The 20,308-nt window shown below is 45.3% G+C and overlaps 2 protein-coding genes across 8 annotated transcripts; one reads left to right on the plus strand and one right to left on the minus strand.

Moving 5' to 3' along the window:
• The first annotated feature begins 1,678 nt into the window (after nucleotides 1-1,678).
• On the plus strand, nucleotides 1,679-10,816 carry LOC125765740 (SET domain-containing protein SmydA-8-like). The gene is made up of 3 exons (XM_049431181.1): nucleotides 1,679-4,046; nucleotides 8,710-9,177; nucleotides 9,254-10,816. Exons 1-3 carry the CDS (start codon nucleotides 3,057-3,059, stop codon nucleotides 9,368-9,370), a joined length of 1,575 nt encoding a protein of 524 aa, XP_049287138.1. The 5' UTR covers nucleotides 1,679-3,056; the 3' UTR covers nucleotides 9,371-10,816.
• Nucleotides 10,817-11,013: 197 nt separating this feature from the next.
• Nucleotides 11,014-18,950, minus strand: LOC125765646 (monocarboxylate transporter 12). 7 transcript variants are annotated; one of them, XM_049431002.1, is made up of 7 exons: nucleotides 18,825-18,950; nucleotides 15,287-15,621; nucleotides 13,234-13,353; nucleotides 12,721-13,155; nucleotides 12,536-12,642; nucleotides 11,616-12,459; nucleotides 11,014-11,546 (listed from the first exon to the last, which is right to left on the minus strand). In XM_049431002.1, the coding sequence occupies exons 2-7, from the start codon at nucleotides 15,444-15,446 to the stop codon at nucleotides 11,386-11,388; spliced, it is 1,827 nt and encodes a 608-aa protein (XP_049286959.1). In that variant the 5' UTR covers nucleotides 15,447-15,621; nucleotides 18,825-18,950; the 3' UTR covers nucleotides 11,014-11,385. The 7 variants fall into 7 exon arrangements, with proteins under 7 accessions (XP_049286959.1, XP_049286985.1, XP_049286968.1 ...); XM_049431028.1 differs by lacking the exon at nucleotides 18,825-18,950 and adding an exon at nucleotides 16,515-16,641; XM_049431011.1 differs by lacking the exon at nucleotides 18,825-18,950 and adding an exon at nucleotides 16,327-16,641.
• Between the last annotated feature and the right edge of the window lie 1,358 nt (nucleotides 18,951-20,308).

The raw sequence follows: 20,308 nt of genomic DNA on the forward strand, positions 1-20,308 counted from the left end.
TGGTATACACATGCTTCAGGTTAAAACTTCCGTTCTGACGGAAACTTAGACTATGGATATAATACTGCAGAACACTACGGTAGTTACGTGCCTAATATCTTGATTTCCATTTCAAGGTTGGGTACGGCAGTTACAGAAAATTCTGTGACACAATCAGCTTCTTTCGAACGCTGGAAAATGGCCAACGGGTTTGAGATAGAAGCGTATGGAGCATTACGAAATTTATCAAACCAATTTCTTGCGATATTCAATCACAAATTATGAGTGAGTTAGTTCTATTCTCTACAAAGAGTTATTGTAATTCCTGTTAACTGTAATCACTCAAAGAAATTTAAATAAATAATAATTTTAAAAACCTCAGAAGTTGGCAAGTCTCTCATGAAAGAGCCATATCACGCTTGAAAGAGTCGTTTAATTTATTGTTAAATACTTCTAGCCAATATCTATTTTTATTCCACGTACAATCTTACGAAGGTGATGAAGAATTAGGATTAGAATAGCTTTTGTAAATATCAGATCTCATTACACGATAGCTTAGACCACTTGCAGTAAACAGTAGATCTGTAATTGAGCAAGTTGAACGTCCATCAAGGCAATGCAGTATCTAACACTGTTGAAGATGTTGAAGATACAAGGTGGCTGAAGAAGAGAGGAGAGGTAGAATGAGCTTGGAAAACTTGTTGCTGGAATGCACCAACACATTCAACATTTTAGCTTTTCCTTCAACAGTTCGTCTCTCCTTTACCACACCGACGGTTCACCGTAGAGTGTGGAGTAAATTTTTTATGAGTACTACACTACCACGCATCGCCCTTCTCCTCAAACCTACAGGGTGTCCTGTTCTTTTTACTGCAGGACGTATATGCTCCACGCGCATTCGCATTAGTTCGGCACGGGTTTGCTGTGTTCACCGCTGTGTTCGTCCACAACCGCACAAAGAAACGTACCGGAGCATGGGACGAACTCTTTTCGCACAGCGTGTGTCAGGATATACAGGCTGGCAGGCTGGCAGCCGCATTTATCAGTGGAACCGTAACCTCTCACAGTCTCTCGCCATTCTTATCATGGCCATGCTCTCTGTATGATGCGTGTCTAGAGTAGCGATACTGCAAGATTCTTGTTTTCTTCATCCCTTTTCCCTGTCCTGATCTCTAACCAACCTGTTATCACGCTCGCAAAAATGTTTAGGGTTATCCGACATTGTGTGGATTGGGCAACTGTAGCAAAACATGAAGTCCTTGGAGTTCCTTCCAAAGCTTCTGCAACGTGGCACCGGAAATGGTAATCTGGAACATTTGAATTTGAACATTTGTATATTACCCACGAACTCTCCTTGCTTTGTTTAGAGAGTTTTAAGTTTTGCGGAATAATCCTCATCTTGGGAAAAAAATGCTTCTCTGCAGTGGAAAAGATAGCTGGATGCTTGTTGGTGATACGCGTACGCGCACATGCAAACCCAAAAACTTTTGCAGAGGAGTCACAACAGAGAGCAATCCCAAAAGAGAGAGAGAGGGAAGCGAAAAATATATACAAAAAATATATATATACACACGAATGGTGGTGACTTCCCTCTACAAAACTGCTCCCGAACCCTTATCCTTCCTGGTATCCCACTGGTCGGGTCCTTCATCGCGTAAAGGAAGTAAGGTTTATCTCTGGAGTGTGCGTCAGTCCATTCCAAAATCGCACACGGCCGATGATGGACGGACGCTCCCGGTGAGTTGCCCGTATCCCGAGGCCCTTTTATAGCACGCTCATACCGTGCGTTTCTACCCCTCCAAAAATTATAGTTTATTTTTCACCCTTAACTTCCTCACCTTCACATCCAGACATCATTTGATCGCAAAGAAAGGGATTGTTAATTTTTCAGCTAAAAAATTAGTCCCTAAAGAGGTAGTTAGTACAGTGAGAGTGCTGTGCGTTACACGTTAGCTTACAACCACCTGTTTCGTAGTGCGACTGTGCGTGTTCGGTGTCCTAGCGTTTGTGTTTTGTGTGGCAGGCCTGCCTGTCGTATGGCTGCGGTTTGGAAGGATCCACACACGGTATGGTTGATGCGCCTGAAGGTAGGCAAACACGCGACTAAAGTCGCTGGCAGCTGGTTACTACGGGACCGGATGAGTGAAGCAAATCGTGACGAAATGTTCCGCAGCGTGTAGTGGTCTGCACCTGTTTTTTTGTTCAGCGTCTCCGTGACGCTTTATCATCGCAGTTAGCGAACTAAAAAAAAACACACACACACGGGAGTAAAAAGCAAAGTGCGCAAGAGCGAGATCACACGCGTTGGAGCAACAGTGTGTGGCGATTGAGACATATCTTTCAATCACAACGAATTTGGGGAAGGCTCGTTTACGACACGGTTTAACTACTATATCGCATCATAACACGACAATCCTATCCGTCACAAACCGTCACATAACAGTAGAAAAACAGAGATTGAAGAAATAGAGAAATATTGAGGTGTTACAGACGGGAAATGGTCTAGCATGGCAGAAGCGAAGAAGTGAAACAGGAGACTGCGTTATCATCGCAGTGAGCAAGGTGTTATCACTGCACGCATCCCTGCGATGAGGATGAGATGAGCCGATCAGCCGATCTGCTCACGGGGTCCAATCGCATCGTCACACATACAAACCGTGACGGTGTGGCGTGAGCGGTTGCGGATGGATACCGTGTGATGGCGCTGACTGCCACTGCTCAGGGTGCGCGCGAACAGCAGCAATCAGTTCGCGTTTGGCCGTCGTGGCGTATGGAGTGTGCCGTTTCACCGTTTCACTTGGCACGGCACTGAGGCAAGCTAGTGTCGAAAGACGGTGGTCGAACAGTGTAAACGAACGGGGACCAGTAATGGTTTGTACTCTCTGTGTGTGGGTATAGTGCTCAGTATAGACACAATCAACTGTACACCGAGGGAAAAAACGTGTTTGCAAACCAAAATACCAAAAAGGCTAGTGCTTAGTAGAGGTGGTGCTAGTGTGTAGTGTGTAGCAGAACAATTAGATAGGTGAAGCGTTTTTTTGTTTTTGTAAAGCGTCCTGCAGCAATACACCCGAACGATGGCAACTGTTGGGGAGAACGGTAATGGTGATGGGAGTCCGGTACCACCCGAACGGAGTCCGGTGGAGATTCCGCCGGTTCCGGAGTTACCACCGGCCACGGACCTATACACACCCGACCGCGTCGAAACGTTCAAGACCGAGCTGATGGAGTTCCTTGGTGAGCTAGTGCCACCGGGTGAACCACCGTGGGATATCGGCATATTCGAAGGTTACGGCCGGGGACTGGTGGCGACGCGTGACATCGACGTCCACGAGCTGGTGTTTATGGATCGGCCAGTGCTGGTCGGACCGCGGGTCAACAACTACGAGGTGATCTTCTGTGCCAGCTGCTGCTGTATATTGCGCCGGCTGCAGCTCTGTACCGGTGGTTGCCGTTTGCCGATCTGCAGCCGTTGCGATTACTCGGTCGGTGCGGCATCGCCGCACGCGGCCGAATGCCGCTTGATACAGAGCTGGCAGCCGAAAGATGCTGGCCGCTACTCGAAAAACATCCTGTACGCTCTGACCTCGATCCGGGGCTTCCTTCTATCCGACCGGGACCGTTCGATCGTGCTGCAGATGGAGGGTCATCCACCGCGCAAGGAGATGACGACCGAGATCGAACGATTGCTGAAGGATGGGTACTTCTGGAATCTCGACGGTGACGGTCCGGCCGTACGCTATCTGCGCCAGGTAGTGAACGTGCTCAACACGAATGCGTTCGAGACGAGCCGGATCGTGGCGGACGAGGAGAACAACAATCACGAGATCATACTGCGCGGTCTGTACATACTCGGTGCACTGATGAACCACTGCTGCCGGCCAAACGTCCGCTACGTCTTCGACGATCAGCTCCGGATGCGTGTCCATGCCTCGCGCCCAATCAAAAAAGGTGAACAGATCATGAACAACTACTCCAAGATACTGTGGGGCACACAGCACCGCATCATTCATCTGTGCTTCTCCAAGAATTTTCTCTGCAGCTGCGACCGTTGCAAGGACCCGACGGTGAGTCTGTGTGTATTTGTGTGTGTGTGTGTGTCTGGATGTGCATCAGCTTCAACGGTTTAGCGTGAAACCGTTTGGCAAACATACCTCCGCTTATGTTGCAGCATGTTTCGCTTCCCGTCTATATATAACGCCCAGCATCATCGTTCGGCCCTGTCACGGGGCCACGGCATCCGACACAACAGACAGGAACCGACCGGGGCCGGTACACACGAGTGTGCCACCGCCACAACCCGTAACAGATGATTCGTTATTTATATTTTCGGGTTACACTCGTAATCCGATGCCAAACGTAATCCCATGGACCCGGTTCACTCTCGCCTTCCGGCTGCCATCCCACACGCGCTCGAACATGTGTGTCGGATGCAGTGGAGTCGTGAACAAGGGAGCAGCTAACATTGATACCTGATGCAAAACGAACATATGATGATGCTGGGCCATCAACGGGAGGGATTATCTTTTAAAAAAGCGTATCGCTGTATTTGTCACGGATGTCAGGGAAACAGCTGAACCGCAGTGCAACACTGCAGTGCAGTTATAGGCGCAGCTAAAGAGACTCTGAGGCGTCCGTTTATAAATTATGTCACCTGCAGCTGTACAAATCTACCCTCAGCACCCCTATCACCGACGGGCTCTTCCCTTCATTAGAAAAATGCTATAATTTTTGCATTTCAATTCAAAGCAGGAATCGTCTTGCAAGGGAAAAACCTAAACAAAATAAAAAAAAACACCCCGATCTATATATCAGCACGAGCCAAAACGTGTACGTAAAGGTACGTCGAAAAGTTATTCCTTCCGAATGCTTGTCTGAACCGGCAGCATAAGCGACTATTTTGAGGGAAAAGTTTTCTATTTTATCGTTGTCTCTTCTGCCTTTTTCATGCACTGGTCTGCCCCCTTCCTAATATTGGGGTCGTTATTTTTGGACCCATGGTTGCCTGGGCCGGGAAGGGTGGAGCAGTGGTAGGAAAGAAAACACAAAATACGTTGTTGCTTACACTAGCCAACACGCACATGTGAGAAGTTGATTGTCGAATTTGCGCTCATAAATACCCTAACCTTCCATCCTTTTCTTTAAAATCTTCCCACACAACTCGGTGACGAAAAGTGGTGGGAGAAGGTGGATAATCTCTATTCTGAGCCGCTACGATTGATTCCCTCATGCACCGTTTGTACCCTTCGATGTATGAAAATTAAAATTAAATACCCTTTCGATCGTTTGTCAATGTGGGTGTTGATCTTCTTTCGGGGCGGATTCTTGTTGTTGTTCTGACAGAACATCTTTCGGGAAGTTGTCAGCTGTTAATGTGGGACAAATGGTAGTTTTTAATTGCTGTCACTGCTGTCGGTACCGTGATTTCATCGCCTCCATTCGGCTAGAATCGCTGTGTGTGCGTCCGGCACATGATGGCTGATTTGGGGCGCGTTTTGACAGCGAGAGATATCGAGTCCCCAGCAAAAGGATTTTACTCAGGTGTTTTAACGGCGTACGATGGACTTAAATTACTCAAAACGCTCCACTACTTAACCTGTGCCGTGCGGGATTGATCAAGCAGGGTGACTACTGACGCAATAGATACTGTGCAATAGCTTAACAAACTCTCTGACAGCTGTTCTGATGATTTGCCGTTACACAATCTTCCATCTATTTCTCCTGTTTTTTTCCGCATCCCTCTCCTTTCAGCCTCTCCCCCCGCTCACCACTTCTTCATCCATCCAAGATGAACTGTTTTGGCAGCGGTTGTCTGTAAAATATTTCTTACATTTCAAAAGCGAATCAATCACCTTTCGGCGTCCGGTGACCTTTAAGGGGCCCGTAGTTTTGTTTTTAGCGGAATCGTGGTAGCGACGTTTTTTGTCCTGCCATTTGGATTTGCTGTCATCCCCGTACGCTATTTATGGACATGAAGCGCATCCCGGCAAAGCAAACTCAGGTACGGTCAGAATTAACGCTTGTTGTCAGTTTAGCTGTTCTGATCGGTTGTGCGAATATGATTCGCTCTGATTGATTGATTCGTGGTGTCAGTTTAATAATTGCAAACCCTTTTGCCCGCCCCGCATCCGTTTTCCGTGCTTCCTTTTCCAGAACGTCACCCGTTTTGTCGAGGAGGCCAATTTCCAACACGCAACAAGCAAAACCTTTCACGGTGCTGCGGTATTTTAAATCATGAATATTCATTGGCTACCTAAGCACCTGGTTGACCTCGATGTTAGCGATGCTTCGGGTCACTGGCCAGGTTATTTAAATTTTATGGTTCCGTGTTACGTTGGTACACTTGAACCGTTTGATGATGATTGTCATTTGATAAGACAATGTTTTCTTGACGAGCAGCTCCACAGTTATCGGGGTTCGCGTCAAGAGTACTAGAAAGGACACAGCTGAGTAGTTGACGTGATAAAACGAACGAACAATTGCTTAAAACTGTCATAAACAAGTACAACTATCATGCAAAATTCTGAACTTTAGGCGTGTTCTAAAGCAACCGCGCCTAAATGTATGCAATTGTGTCTTTCGTTTTTATTTTGTTCCATAAACCACGAACCCCTAAAGTCCATTCGAAAGTTTTGTGTTTAGGGATCATTCAACTATTACGTAACACTGAAGGCACCCAAATCACAAGATCAACAACACAACACTAACTGTATTTAGTTTTTCTCCTCGCAGGGTTACACTGGAAAAACTCTAAAGTTTTTCTCCTCACGAAACAAGCAAATAGTGCAGAAGAAAAATCATTACGTTTGTTACAATAGGGAGGAAAGGAGTCAAAAATTAACAATTTCTGCGTTACGTAATAGTTGAATCATCCCTTAAGGCACAATATTAATTCATGGATAAGTGTCTTTACAATAACTATACCCCCGTGCATTAAAAAAACCCAAGTGGGTCAGGCAGTTTGCGTGTCGTGCTGCTTAAAAGCAGGCTTTTTTCTTGTCCTTCCTTTTTAAACTCTACCTTTTAGATGAAACTATCGGTAACAAGGTCCTCTTGAAGTCCCATGAAGGAGCAAGGTTTGGGGTGATGTGTATTACCCTTCGCTTCTTGGCTAAATGCCGCAAAGGTTTAGCTTTCGTAGCTGATGTTAATGTTACCCGTTACGAGCTAGGGTTGGGTGTCATGCTGGTCAGCCGTACAACCAGTTACGGGAGTTAGCGTCATTAAATGGGTACCGCTGAGGTTGTCGTGTTTATGGACGGATGCTTTTGCAAGTATCGGCCGCCTGGCAGGTATATGTGATCCTGTCGACATTAAACATCGGCCAGTCCACGAGAGTACTGTTTCCTTGTGCTGTCCGCCGGCTCACACGGTACTTTCAGTGAAATGGAGCTTGAACACGATATCCTGCTGTGCGCAGTCGGAAGTACGCAAGCACACGCTACGCTCGAAAACACAAACTTCACTACAAGTCACCATTGTGGCGAGTGAAACGAAGTTAGGACTTTATTTTTTTGGCTGCACAATTAAAGATATCAATTCAGTCGTAGGAGCTTGAAGTAGCGAAATGAAACACGCACAGGGCTTCTGTTTGTATTACAAAGGCAAACGGTGCAAAAAAGATCACTTATCAGGACTAGTGTTGGGTCAAGTAGTTCTTTTGCAAGAGCGGAGCGCACCGCTCTCGCTCTCTAAAGTGTGCGGTGCGCTTGAGGTAGCTCCACACGGGTGCGCTACACACAGAAGCGATTGTGCGATGCGCTCCCAGGAGCGAAGTTTCGCACCACAAGGAGCGCGTACAACAAGATGACCGGAGCGATTGAAAAACCTCTTTCGCTCTTGACCCACTAGCTATAGCCTTATGATATTTTCAAATTTTTATATTTTTTTAATTTTTTTATAATTTTTTATTCTTTTTTTTTGTTTAAACCATTATTTGAGTGAAAAGAAACACATTGCAACTAATTGGCATTAAAATAAATCAATTTAATTTTTTTGCAAAATTTCCCAAAAAAATCGTAAGGGGTAAGCCTTATGAAATTTTCGAGTGGAAAATTTTTTTGATTTTTTTTTCTGATTTTTTATTCTTTTTTTAATTTAAAGCATTATTTGAGTGAAAAGAAACTTATTGCAACAAATTCGCATTAAAATATATCACATTTAAACATTTTGCTGAATTGCAGAAAAATGAGGAAAATTTTACATTTTCTCAAACAGGGCAAGGAACTTGGTTCCTCGAATAACTTCTGGCACAGACATCTGAGGGCATGGCCGTCCAAGGAGAAAATATAGCCATTAATGCCATCTATCGACCACAAGTTTAAGATTGGCGATCCGTTGGATACCGACCGAGTTATAGGCAAAACTTGGTGCAAAAATGAGGAAAATTTTCATTTTTTTTTTATTTTTTGAATTTTTTATTATTTTTCACTCGTTTTTTTATTTAAAGCATTATTTGAGTGAAAAGAAACTCATTGCAACCCATTGGCATTAAAATAAAACAATTTAATTTTTTTGCAAAATTTCCCAAAAAAATCGTAAGGGGTAAGCCTTATGAAATTTTCGAGTGGAAAATTTTTTTGAATTTTTTTTCTGATTTTTTATTCTTTTTTTAATTTAAAGCACTATTTAAGTGAAAAGAAACTTATTGCAACAAAGTCCAAATTCCTTATTAGATATATCGCTCTTGTGCCTAACTTTAATAATTAATAAGTGGTATGTGTTTCGCAGGAATCTGGCACCTACCTTGGCGCGCTAAAGTGTGTACGGGAAAGCTGTCCCGAGGGTCGTCTGCTCCCGATTAATCCGCTCAAAATCTCATCCCTGTGGCGTTGCGACCGGTGTAACCTGAAGATGGACAACATTAAAGCGAGCAAGATACAGGAGATTGCCGGCCGCATGATACTGAACAACGCGATCAAACGTGAGGCGAGCTACATCATCGACTACCTGAATGATCACATCGTAAAGTTTCTGCTGCCGACGAACCAGTTTACGGTTGAGCTGAAGCTGCAGGCGATCAAAAAGATACAGTCCGATCGACCGTTGGCCGAGCTGCGTGAAAAGGAGAAGTATTGCGTCGAGATACTGGACGTTCTGCAGCGTCTCAACTATGGCGAATGTTTCGTCAAGGGTGTACTCTGCTACGAGCTGTTCGTGACGCGCGTTACGATCGCTCAGTTACTGAACGAAACGGATGTAAGTGGATTACATAGATCTCTGCAAAGCAAGCCTCTTTAGCTTATGGATCTCTTCTCAATGTTATTGCTTTTAGATCGCAACGGAAACAACCAATCTGGCACAGCTGCGCACCGCCTGGCAGATACTTAACCCGAGCGGTAACCGACCCAAGGACCTTCAGCAACTGGTTGTGACATACGGGATCGAGTGAATCCGCCCTCGGACCCCGGAATACATAGACAACAAAAGCCAAGGCGCTCTTGTACAAAAACAAAACAAAACAAACAAAAAAAAAAACATATCGACACCTCGCGATAACACTTGTCTGTTATTTTTCACTTGTTTTTCACGGCACTAGAAGAAATGATCCGTTTTATCGTGCGTGCACGTAACGGACAAAACGAAGCTAATCCGTGAGTGAGACGATTGATAGTGAATAGGAAGGTAGAGTGGAAGGAAGGAGAGAAAGATAGATAGAGTGAAAGAGAGCGATTTATATATAGAGTGAGCAGGAGGGTGACGATGGAAAAGAAAACGTAGCTAACTCCCCTACAAACGGGTATGCTGCTTGGGTACGAAGCCAGAAGTTGTTGCACTGTTGTTTGTGATTAAAACGTGTGGGTTTCAACATATACACTTTAAGCGCACTGGTGAAGTGAAGAGTGAGAATTGATAGCAGATGGAGGTGAATGATAAAGCAGATGAATATTAGTAGCAGTTCTTAAAGGACGAGTTGGAATGGGGGAAAGGAACCAACGTTCAGCCTGGCAGCTGATAGTACCAAACGGACCTACTTTTATCCTTTTTGGATTGTATCGTTTCAATCTATTGCTCATAAGGAAGGGGGAAGTAGTAACACGGTAGACTGCCTTGTTAAAAGCGTCACAAAGAACCTCTGAACGCAAAAGATGCTGCATACAATTGGGGCATTTTGTCATCAAATTTGTTTGCTCCCATAATTGGGACAATGCCTGAATGTATGCAATCCGCACGACTTTGGTGTGTTTGTAGCTTCTAACAAGGCTTTACACCGAATAATCAACCAGTCTAGAATGAAACCAATTTTCTACTATTCTCAATTTCAAATACGTGCACCATGCTCATTTGATACACACTAAATCACTGTCACGCACCGTTAACGTGGTGGCACGACCGAGAATGACCGGTGTCAGCAACGCGTGGTCAACAACGGACGAACGCGCGCTGTTATGGTCTTGCCGGTTTGTTTGCGTCGCACCATCGTTTACTATAAAGTTTGTTGAACAACTTTTATCCCTTTCTCGTGTTTTGATCAAATTTATATATGTACAACAAACTCATACCAGTAAGCAAAGAAAATTTAAAACTTAAATAGCGTACGTGATGGTAATGGACGCGGGAAGGGAAAATATCCCATACCGTACATTTCTTCGTGTTCAGGTTCGTTCCGAATTTTGGCTTCCTTTGTACTTGAGAATACTTCGGTTCTATGTTCGTCTTCTCCTACATCAGGTATTTCATTGCACACGTTTGCATTCCGCATTCGGTGCCACTTTGTATGACGCGCGGTAAATAAAAGCGAATCATGTTTACCCTTTTTGCCTTCATCCCTTTCTTTCCCTCTGTTCGGGCAAAGGATGGAAAGAGAAATGGGGATGGGGGTTAGAAGTCTTAAAAAGTCTTAAAATAACAAAGCATCTGTAATATGACTGCAAGTGAAAGAACGGAAGAAAAGGTGAGTAAAAGTTTTGCGCGCCAAAAAATACAATTCACGAAAGAAAACCGCCTACAGGTATGCAATCCGCTGTACGAGTGGTGATATTCAAACCATATTAACATTCAATCGAAAGCTCTACTCTTTCACAACACCATCAGTTAAAACATTTTTTGTAATTGTAAAATTTATTTCGAACAAAATTAGGGCAAACAAAAAGATGAAAACAGAAACCAAAAAAAAAGCTCTAAAAAATCCTAACCAAAACTGGAGAGTAACTGGTTTTAGTGCACTTTCAAGCACGTAACCGTCTCCTTACGCACTCTAGCTAAACGCTTATCATCTAATCGGTACACAGTAGTAAATGAGGTAAGAAAAACAAAATAGATTTCCACCCGGAACGGTGACACTAATCCGAGATGGGGAAGCATCGAACGCTATGATGGAAGTTGTGTAAAGGGAAGCTAGCATAACGTGCTCCCCTTTTCCGCTGCGGGGTTTTTTTCCCCCTTCCCTGTGGCACATTGGTGTTGCTACTCTAACGGAATGCCCACGGTAGTGGCGGCGTTGTGACGACGGGCGAGATATCGCTGCAGGGACGGGATGGCGAACAGCATCGCACCACTGATGGCGATCGTCGTACCAGCCATAATGAAGCCAGGACCGTAGGAAAGTGTGTAATCGTACAGCCATCCTGAAATGAGAGTATATTCCGGTGAGTTAGAGATTGGAGAATCTTTTTCCACAACGCTAGGTTGTGTACCTGCAATCGGTGGTCCCACGAACGAGGCGATGCCTTGAAAGAGCAACAACAGCCCGAACGCATTCGTTAGCTTCTCGAGCCCCAACAGATCGACCAGAATGACGGACGTTAGTCCGACGTATGCACCGATGGTGAAACCGTACACAGCCGAGTACACCGCGAGCCAGTAGAAGTCTACACAGAACACGGACAGGGCGGTTGCAATACCGCACACCGCTAGCGAGCAGTTGTAGACGAACAGCCGGTTAACCCACGTCTTGTCCGACAGATACCCGAGCACGATACGTCCGACCGTGTTGGCGATCCCGATAATACCGAGCAGATAGCTTGCATCCTGCGACCCAATGCCCAGTACCTGTGCCTGCGCGGCCAGGTACACGTACGGTACGTTAAAACCGACGCTCGTGAGAAAGTTCGACACGGTGAAGATGATGAAGATCGGATCCTTCATGATGGAGAAGTTCATCATCTCGCGGAAGGTGTCACAGGTTTCGCGCGAGCACGGTATACATCCGCAACACCGTTCCGGTGCGTCCGGTTCACCCACCGTCCGGTGAAGTCCGTTGCCCTGTACCGATCCGTAGCTACCCTTCTCGTAGACGGAAAGGTTTGCCTGGGATGTGTGGCGCGATGCGATGTTGTGCACGGAACCGGTGTAGAGTGCATCCTTCCGGTACATGGTACCGCTCTCGGTACGCTTCAACGCAACCTGCTGCTCCGGTGCTGTTAGCAGAGGCTGACTAAGTCCTAGCCGTTTCGCTTCCTCGGTCGGTGTGGTGCGTGCATGCTTGTCTAAGTTATGCCCGCTCACTGAGTGTCCGTTCTGGGGAGTGTGAACAAGGGACTGGATTAGAAGCAGGAGTCAAAAAAAAAAAAAATACCGAATGTCCAGAAAACCTTGGAACGGGTAAGAAACATACCGCATTGAGATCTATTTTAGGTGCCTCCACATTACCATGACTGTTGGAGCGTTTCAGATTACTCTCGCTAGCGTTGGCCGTGGTTGGTTTCAAGCTATTACTCTGATCTGCAATGCGTAGGAATAGTTCCAGATAAATAGAAGCTTCCTTGATTCGTGATGTCTTTCCCCTTTCCAATTACTTACCAGCGCTGGAATGTTGTGGAAGCTCCTGCAGTTCCTTCCCGGTGGTCGGTTCGTGTACGAGCGGCCGGAACATCAGACCGAAGAGAACACAGATCAGCACGATACCGGCGATCGCCAGCAGTGCACCCTGCCATTGGAATTTCTGTATCAGCACGTCCGTGAGTGGGGCGAAGATGGATGTCCCTAGGCCGGAACCGCACACCGCAATGCCGGTCGCCAGGGATCTCAGTCTTTCGAAGTACATCGTCACACTCACGATGGCGGGCAGGTAGATCAAACCGAGCCCTAGCCCCGTACCGACACCGATCGTGATGAACAGCATGAATACGCTGGTCGCGTATCTGCTCACCGCCAGCGAAGCACTAGCCAGCAGTGCCCCAGCAATCGTAACCGACCTGCACCCATACCGGTTGACCAGCGAGGACGAGATCGGCCCTGTAAAGCGGAACAGAGTGTTTGAGGAGATGTGGAACGGAAGAACGCTTTTTTTTATTGCGGAGACTTGAGACAAACCTGAGCATAGTGTGACGCCTACCAAAATTGATGCGATCCACGCCGTATAGCCTTTGCCCTCGTTGAAGTACGCCAGGAACTCGGAGTAGAAGATGCCGAACGAATACGTTAAACCGTCAGCTGTGTGGTGGAAGCAACATCACATTAATCGATGCAGAAATACGGTAGGCATTCGGAGGAGTGTCCCAACATTTCCCGAGAGTTCAAACATCATCCCAGTTCCGGAGTACTGTGTATTACCGGAAGCCGGTACTAGCCATTTCTGTTGTGGTGTGCTCACAACATTGATCTTGATTGCCAGATGCAAACCATCCCGAGGTCTCGACTGATAATCTCCGCAGCGTGCGTTAGCCCTATTGACCGTATAGTTTGTTGTTTTGCCATCACCTTCGCAGCTAATCTTTAGCGTCTCTCTTTGCTCCCTTTCCCATCCCTTCTTCCTTTGTGTTTATGGCTTTTCGTAAATGGAATCACCCGTCCGTTATCAATATGTACGACGTGTCATGGCAAATGGTAAGGTGAACATTAAAACATATCACTGCAATCAGTAACACGTTCACGTTGTCAAGCGTGCGTCTTAATAGCGTTTGTTTTTTTACAAATCCTGTTGTTTTAGGTGTATTTCCTTTACATCTACAGATTTTTATTAGTGTCTTACTATTTGTTATTTAAAAAAAAAAACTTAGCCTTTGTTGTTGGTGCTAAATTTTCTTAAAAACAACCTTCTCGTTTTGTGTTTTGAATTCGTATTGCCTGAAAGTATGCAATCTCAACACAATCAGTCTTACATTGCCATAATTAGTACTTCAAACATAACTCGTTACAAGAAATCATGAATATGGCAGCTGTCAACGTGATAGTAAGCGTGTTTTTGTCTTTTTCAATATACGGATAGGTTCTGGCAACGCATAAAAACATGATGTACGCAAAAAAGTAATCTACCAGAACGAGAGAAGTTCACCAGAATATCAACAACATGCCCACCATCGTTGGTCAAGGTTGTGACATCTGAGATTTTTTTTTCTTTAATTTTAATCCAACAAAACAATGGAGTAGCTAACGTAAACATTGTTTTCTTTGCCGGCATTGACATCGCTGGTCGTGTAATTTTCTTCACTAACATTGCTTCTCTTCTTTTCCCCCCTACTTCCCATCACACAGCACGCACCACGCTCACGCTAATCAACGATCGTGTATCGTAAGCCGATCAAACATGCTTTATTATGGTGCACTGGTTAGTGTACGGGCTGTGACAGAACGTTGCAGATAAAAGGTTCGTCCTTGGAGTGTACACAACCCGGTTAGCAGTTTGTCGAGCAGGAAACACGATCGCGCATGTAGATGCATGGCGAATAAAGAAAGACAAGAAAAGAAACAAAAAGCACATGGTGGGGGGAGGGGGGGATGGTTTGAAGGGGGGGATTAATCATGGGGTTTTTAAATGTCGTTTACAGCAGGCTGTAATAAAGAGATCGTAATGGATCGATGTTTGATTTTTGCACACAAAGAACGACGGCAGAATTGTGTTTAGTATCACTTTTTGCCTACTTTGTACTGCCATTTTGGTGGGAGCAGCTTGAAATTAGTCATTATGTGCTGTTGAAAGATATTTGGAACATTTTATTACATACCTTTAGGCGGTATATTTTTTTTATCTAAGACACAACCCCGTGAAACACTCAAAACAAAGCAAACAAACAAAAAATGCAATTATGTAACAAGAGTCTCCTATCAGTTGTGGGAGATGCATTGCTTGAAGTAGACAAAAAATAGCTATGTCTACCACTAATAGGCAATAGCGGTCATCGATGCTATCGAAACAATAGATTCCGATAGAAAACTGAGGGGTAGATCAATTGCGTGTAGCTTATCGTTAATCGATCATCATACAGCTGACGCAATATTGTATGGCGAGGGGCGTTATCTGCGCCCATATTCGTGCTTATGATTGATCTGTTATTGACAGAACGTTCGCCGTTGGTAACCCACGTGGGTTAACAGCCCCACGGATGACGATTAGTTGCAAAGGTTGACCCGGGTCGGTTCTACTTACTGATGATATGAATGCTGAACGAGGCCAACACCACCATCCAGCCCCAACCACCGTCCGGCGGTGTTGGTAACCCATTGTTCACCTCGGTGGCACTTTGCTCGATGTCACTGTCGATCTGTTGCTGTTGCCGTTTGCGGCTTGCCGGTGGTCCGTGTGTCATTTCGATCGCCGTTTCTTGCGGGTGCGTGACGTCTGTATGGCCGAAACTGCAATCCGATACTTGTGCTGCAAGTTCTGCTTGTCCCTCGTTTGCTGCTTGTAGCTACTTCCCTCGGTTTCGGTTAGGCACTGGTCTGTACGATTACGTTACGGATAGTTTGATCGATGTCACGCATCTGTCGGAGAGGAGACAAACAGGACCCTACAGTTAGCGCCGATTGAACGCAACTCTTCGGAACACATTCCTTCACGATCTTCTCACACACACACACATACACGTTCTCTCTATCTCTCTGTCTCCCGTTGCTTTACTCAACAAAAACACACTAACATGATACCGTGCTATAATGGTACACAGCGTTAAAATGAATAATAGTGCTTCTTCCGCCTTTAGTCAGAACAGGCTTATCGCGTTCTACCGAGTCGGATGTTTTGCTGAGATGCAGTGCGTCCCACGTGGCTAGATAGTGAGACACTCGCAGCACTTTTACACACACACACACTCGATACCCTGCTAAACATGAATATTGAACGATCAGCAAAGCCGAACCAAACATACCACAAATCGTAAATGCTGCAAGAGAGTGGAAGCAACAAGTAAATAAAGGATTTAAACTACATCTCTGTGTACTCCCGATTATAGTGCTGACCTAAGCAGAACTGACCAAAGTTGGGTTTCGGTTTTGCTGTGCCCTATTCCCGAACCCGATAAGCGCAAACTTTGCTTTGATCTACTTTTGCACTCTTTGTTTGTGTATTCCGATTCGTTAGTTATCAAATAACCGTTTTGAGCCGGATGAATCATACGTAAACAAAGTCCCGACCTTACTACACTGCGTCGTCACCATGTTTAAATACTCGATCGTTTGTATATTTTGTACCGTTGGTGCAATAGTAAGAACCCGCTCGAAGGAAAGTGAAATGTATGAACGGCAGTAACAGCAACTTGTACTCAGCCTGATGCGCATGACACCCGTTTTGTGCCTTCTTTGTGTTTTAATGTCTGCTTTGATTATTGATTGCTGGGTTTTGGGGTGTATAGAGACGATGCGCAAAACGAACTTGTCACCTGTTAACGGGGTAAAAGGGATATGGAACGGAAGCCAAAGGTGATCACACGCAGACGAGATCTTAAGGGGGTGGTACGTTGATGTACCCTTGTACCACTAGCGCCACTACGTCCACTACGCATCGTCACTTGCCTGAGATGCCGAACCGAACGGATGAGAAACCGACAAACGACTGCGAACGGTGCTGAACCGTTGTCGTGCGTTCGTACCCGGTTTTCATTATCTACTTCTAGGCGCTCCGTTATCAGTGCGTTTTACCCGATCGGTTACACGAACGACACCCGATCGTGTCTAACGCGCCTCTTAAAGGATTGCAGCGCCGCGCTTATCGAACACGATCGTTTGCGGATTACTAACAGTGAGTGAGACGAGAGAATTTATAGCATCTACTAAGTGCCACTGGTAATTATCTCTATTGACATACGACATTGTACGCGTTCGATTGTGAGCGGTGTACCTGAGCATGATCGAGAAGGCCGCTATAAACCATCAATGAGCGTAGGGAATAAGTAGTTACATTCAACACCTGTTCGTTTACTAGCGAGAACGCAGGTACTTGATCAGTACTTCACATTCCTGAACCCTTATCGCACACTGCAGTGTGTGGACACACTTTCCATAACCTCAAGAGAGTGCCTCAAGAGAGTGCCTGTTGGTGTTTTGCATTTCTTGCTGTCGCTTTAGTTTCTTTATCCCAAACTAGCGCACACACGTATACGACGGAGTACACAAACGGTACGGTTCTTGCTTCCGCAGTCCTACCAGTTCTGTATTGGACGATGCGGAAGAACCTTGCACACGGCTGAGGGTACAATCCCACCGATTCTTGCTTTTTTCTCCCCCCCAAAGAAAGCGAAAGCACGCTAAGTGGTTACGAGCTTGCACACGTTCGCCGTGGTTGCTGACTGAAGCGTGTTAACCTCACGCCTTACTACCTTTCATTTTCACTCGCCAGTACACGCGTCCCTTTTGCAACTGGCAGCGTTCTCGTTTAGGGACATTGTGCGTTTAGTACAAATAAAATTCGAAACAACGACACAAAACATCGTCGTCCACTACCCTTGTAGTCTTACTATCGCCCACCCACCTTTCTTACTCGCTCGTTGTATGAAACATAGCAAAAGAAAGTTTTTTTAGTTTTATACATAAACACACACGTACAGAATCGGCTGTATCGAGAATGCGTAAAAATAGCGTCCGATGCTTCACCTTCACCTCCCCATTCACACCCTTTTCACCTTATTTTTTCACGGCATTAGCCTACCACTTTGCGTCTACTGCAGCTCGGCCTTTGTTGCTGAAAATAGCGCGACTGCATTCTGTTTGCGCTTGGTATGGGGTGACTATCGCGTTGTATCTGCGTTTTGGTGCAGAAGAAAGAAAGAAAAACCCCGTTGTCAATAGTATCTACAACCGGCCTCGTTTGTGTAGTCGCTGCGGTGCTTAATTAGCTCGCTTAAGACAATGATGTTTGTTGGAAAAGGTACGTATAAGATAGTAAGATTAAAGAGATAGAGAGGATAACATTTTTGAATCTGATTTGACGTAGATTGGTGCAGCACAATCGGGTTGGTAAAGTATTCTGCTCTTTCACCTACAAAATACCCGTTGCGCCGTACTGTAAGTGGAGATCCCATGACAGATGTCAACTACCTCCTATAACCATAAAAAACCCTACAACAAGTGCCACCATTAATCGTAAACTATCTTTGCATTGCAAAACAATAACAACCTGTTGCTGGTCAGACACTCGACAACAAAGTCATCGAAAGCTCAAGTAACCGCAGATGACACTGTTGCTACGACTTGTATAGAGCTGATGGCAGTAGGATAAACAAGATGCTGTTGCTGACTTCCGCTTAGCCATGGATATCTGTCTAGAACCATCTTGTTGACACATGCTTTGCTAGACGTCTGCACATGGACACTGCTAGATTTCTCCGAATTAGTTTCCGTACTGACTGAGAACTGTCTCATATACAAGAACCGGTGACGCTATTGACCACTAGAATGCGCAATCTCCAGCAGATTCGCAAAACATTCCAAAATTCGCATTCGATTTTGATCGATGGCAGAATAACTGATTGATGGACGTTTGCACCGCAACAATAGTAGCCGATGTGCACGGTAACCTGATAGGGCTGATGGGTTGATGCAATCCACTTTATCTGGTTCACCTCGAACCTCCCCAAACACACATGGGGAATATCCGTTTGCTTTAAGCATGCGCTGGCAAGGCTTATCTTATCTGTTGTCCGACCCGTGTTAAGGCACCGATTACAGCGCACCACGCGGATGCATATACTTACGATTCGTCACATTTGCACAGTGTAACCGTGCCGGTACGATTGTCATTCATTGACGGCCGTAATGTGAAGATACGCTGACCCGATACTAGCCACCACCCGTACGCATGTCGACAATCTACTGTGCGCTGTATTTGGAGCGAGTAGTCAGCGCTCTAGAAAAGGTACTCCGGTTTTACACACGAATACACACACATGCACACAAACTGTTGCTGGCGGGACGGACAGCTTCGGAACGACTGTTGCGTAGTAGTGACAGTAAGCGCCAGCGAAACGTGTCTACCGATGGGCGATCGTATTTGGCTGCGTCTTGCGTCGATGTTGCGCAGGCGTTTGCGCATCCGCTCTGACTTTGATGACTGGCACCCTATAAGCTAACTCGGCTGACTGAAGATACTGGCGAAGAATTCCACCCTCTCAAAAGGCGTGGGAGTATTACTGATTGACGATAGAATTCACCAAACGGTACAGTATTGATCACTGAGTATTTCTTTTCTACTATTTCATTTTCCAAAAGATTTCAACGAACCGTTTTGCGACCCGTTCGTGTCGGTAGCTGGCGATAACTTAAACCGCTCGGTCAATTGCACGCAAAACTGGAGCCTCGAAAATATCTCCCATACAGCGGCAGCAATAATCAACAAAATAGGAAAGGAAAGAGCCCGGAATCACAACTTTTTGCCCTCATTCCCTCAGTCGATATAATCGGTGAAACGAGGCACGAAAGATAAGTTCTAGCCTGGTATTGCTAGAAATGGAACCTGGTGCCTTGCGTGACTCGCGATTCGAAACATTGTTTGGGTTTTGTGGCGAATTTGTTTTGTTTCTTTTTTTTCCTTTGCTTGGCAAAAGAACCCTGGGGAAGAATTATTACTACAGCCGAAAATGACGATGTTTGGAACGTTCATTAGGTTTGACAGGTGTAGAAACGGAGCTGTAATCGTTACATTCCGATTGATTTGTTTTATGATGAGAGCAAAGCCGGGCAAATGTTCTGTGCGGCATCGATAGACCATGAACCGGCAATTTAAATATTAGCATGCACGGCCTTGTGTATGGCAGGAAAGTAGAAGTAAACACGATTTTGTATACATTCGCTAGTGATGAGTGAATATATTGTGATGCAAATAGATTGTTACCCCGTTCTGTGAACGTCAAATAGCTCCAAAAAGGAGCTACAACTCAAACGTAAACAAAGTGATCTTCATTCTTGTTTGGTGTGTTTAGTATACAACCTGTCAAACAACAACAGCTGTCAGAAACTATTCACAGTAGGCGTTTTAATGAACGGAGAACAAGAGAGAAGCGAAACGAGAAGTCATGTACGAAGTTTTCCCCAGCAGTTCACAGAAACAGACTAAAGATCGCAGTACAGCAATATTGTTTACTATTTGAACACGTTTAGAAGAAGAGGTTTTTCCCATGTACCATAAAAAAAATCTGACGCATATACTCACAACCTTTTGTATGGTATACTGACACCTTTA

This window comes from Anopheles funestus, chromosome X (assembly GCF_943734845.2).
Source record: "Anopheles funestus chromosome X, idAnoFuneDA-416_04, whole genome shotgun sequence".
In the NCBI taxonomy this organism is placed as follows: domain Eukaryota; kingdom Metazoa; phylum Arthropoda; class Insecta; order Diptera; family Culicidae; genus Anopheles; species Anopheles funestus.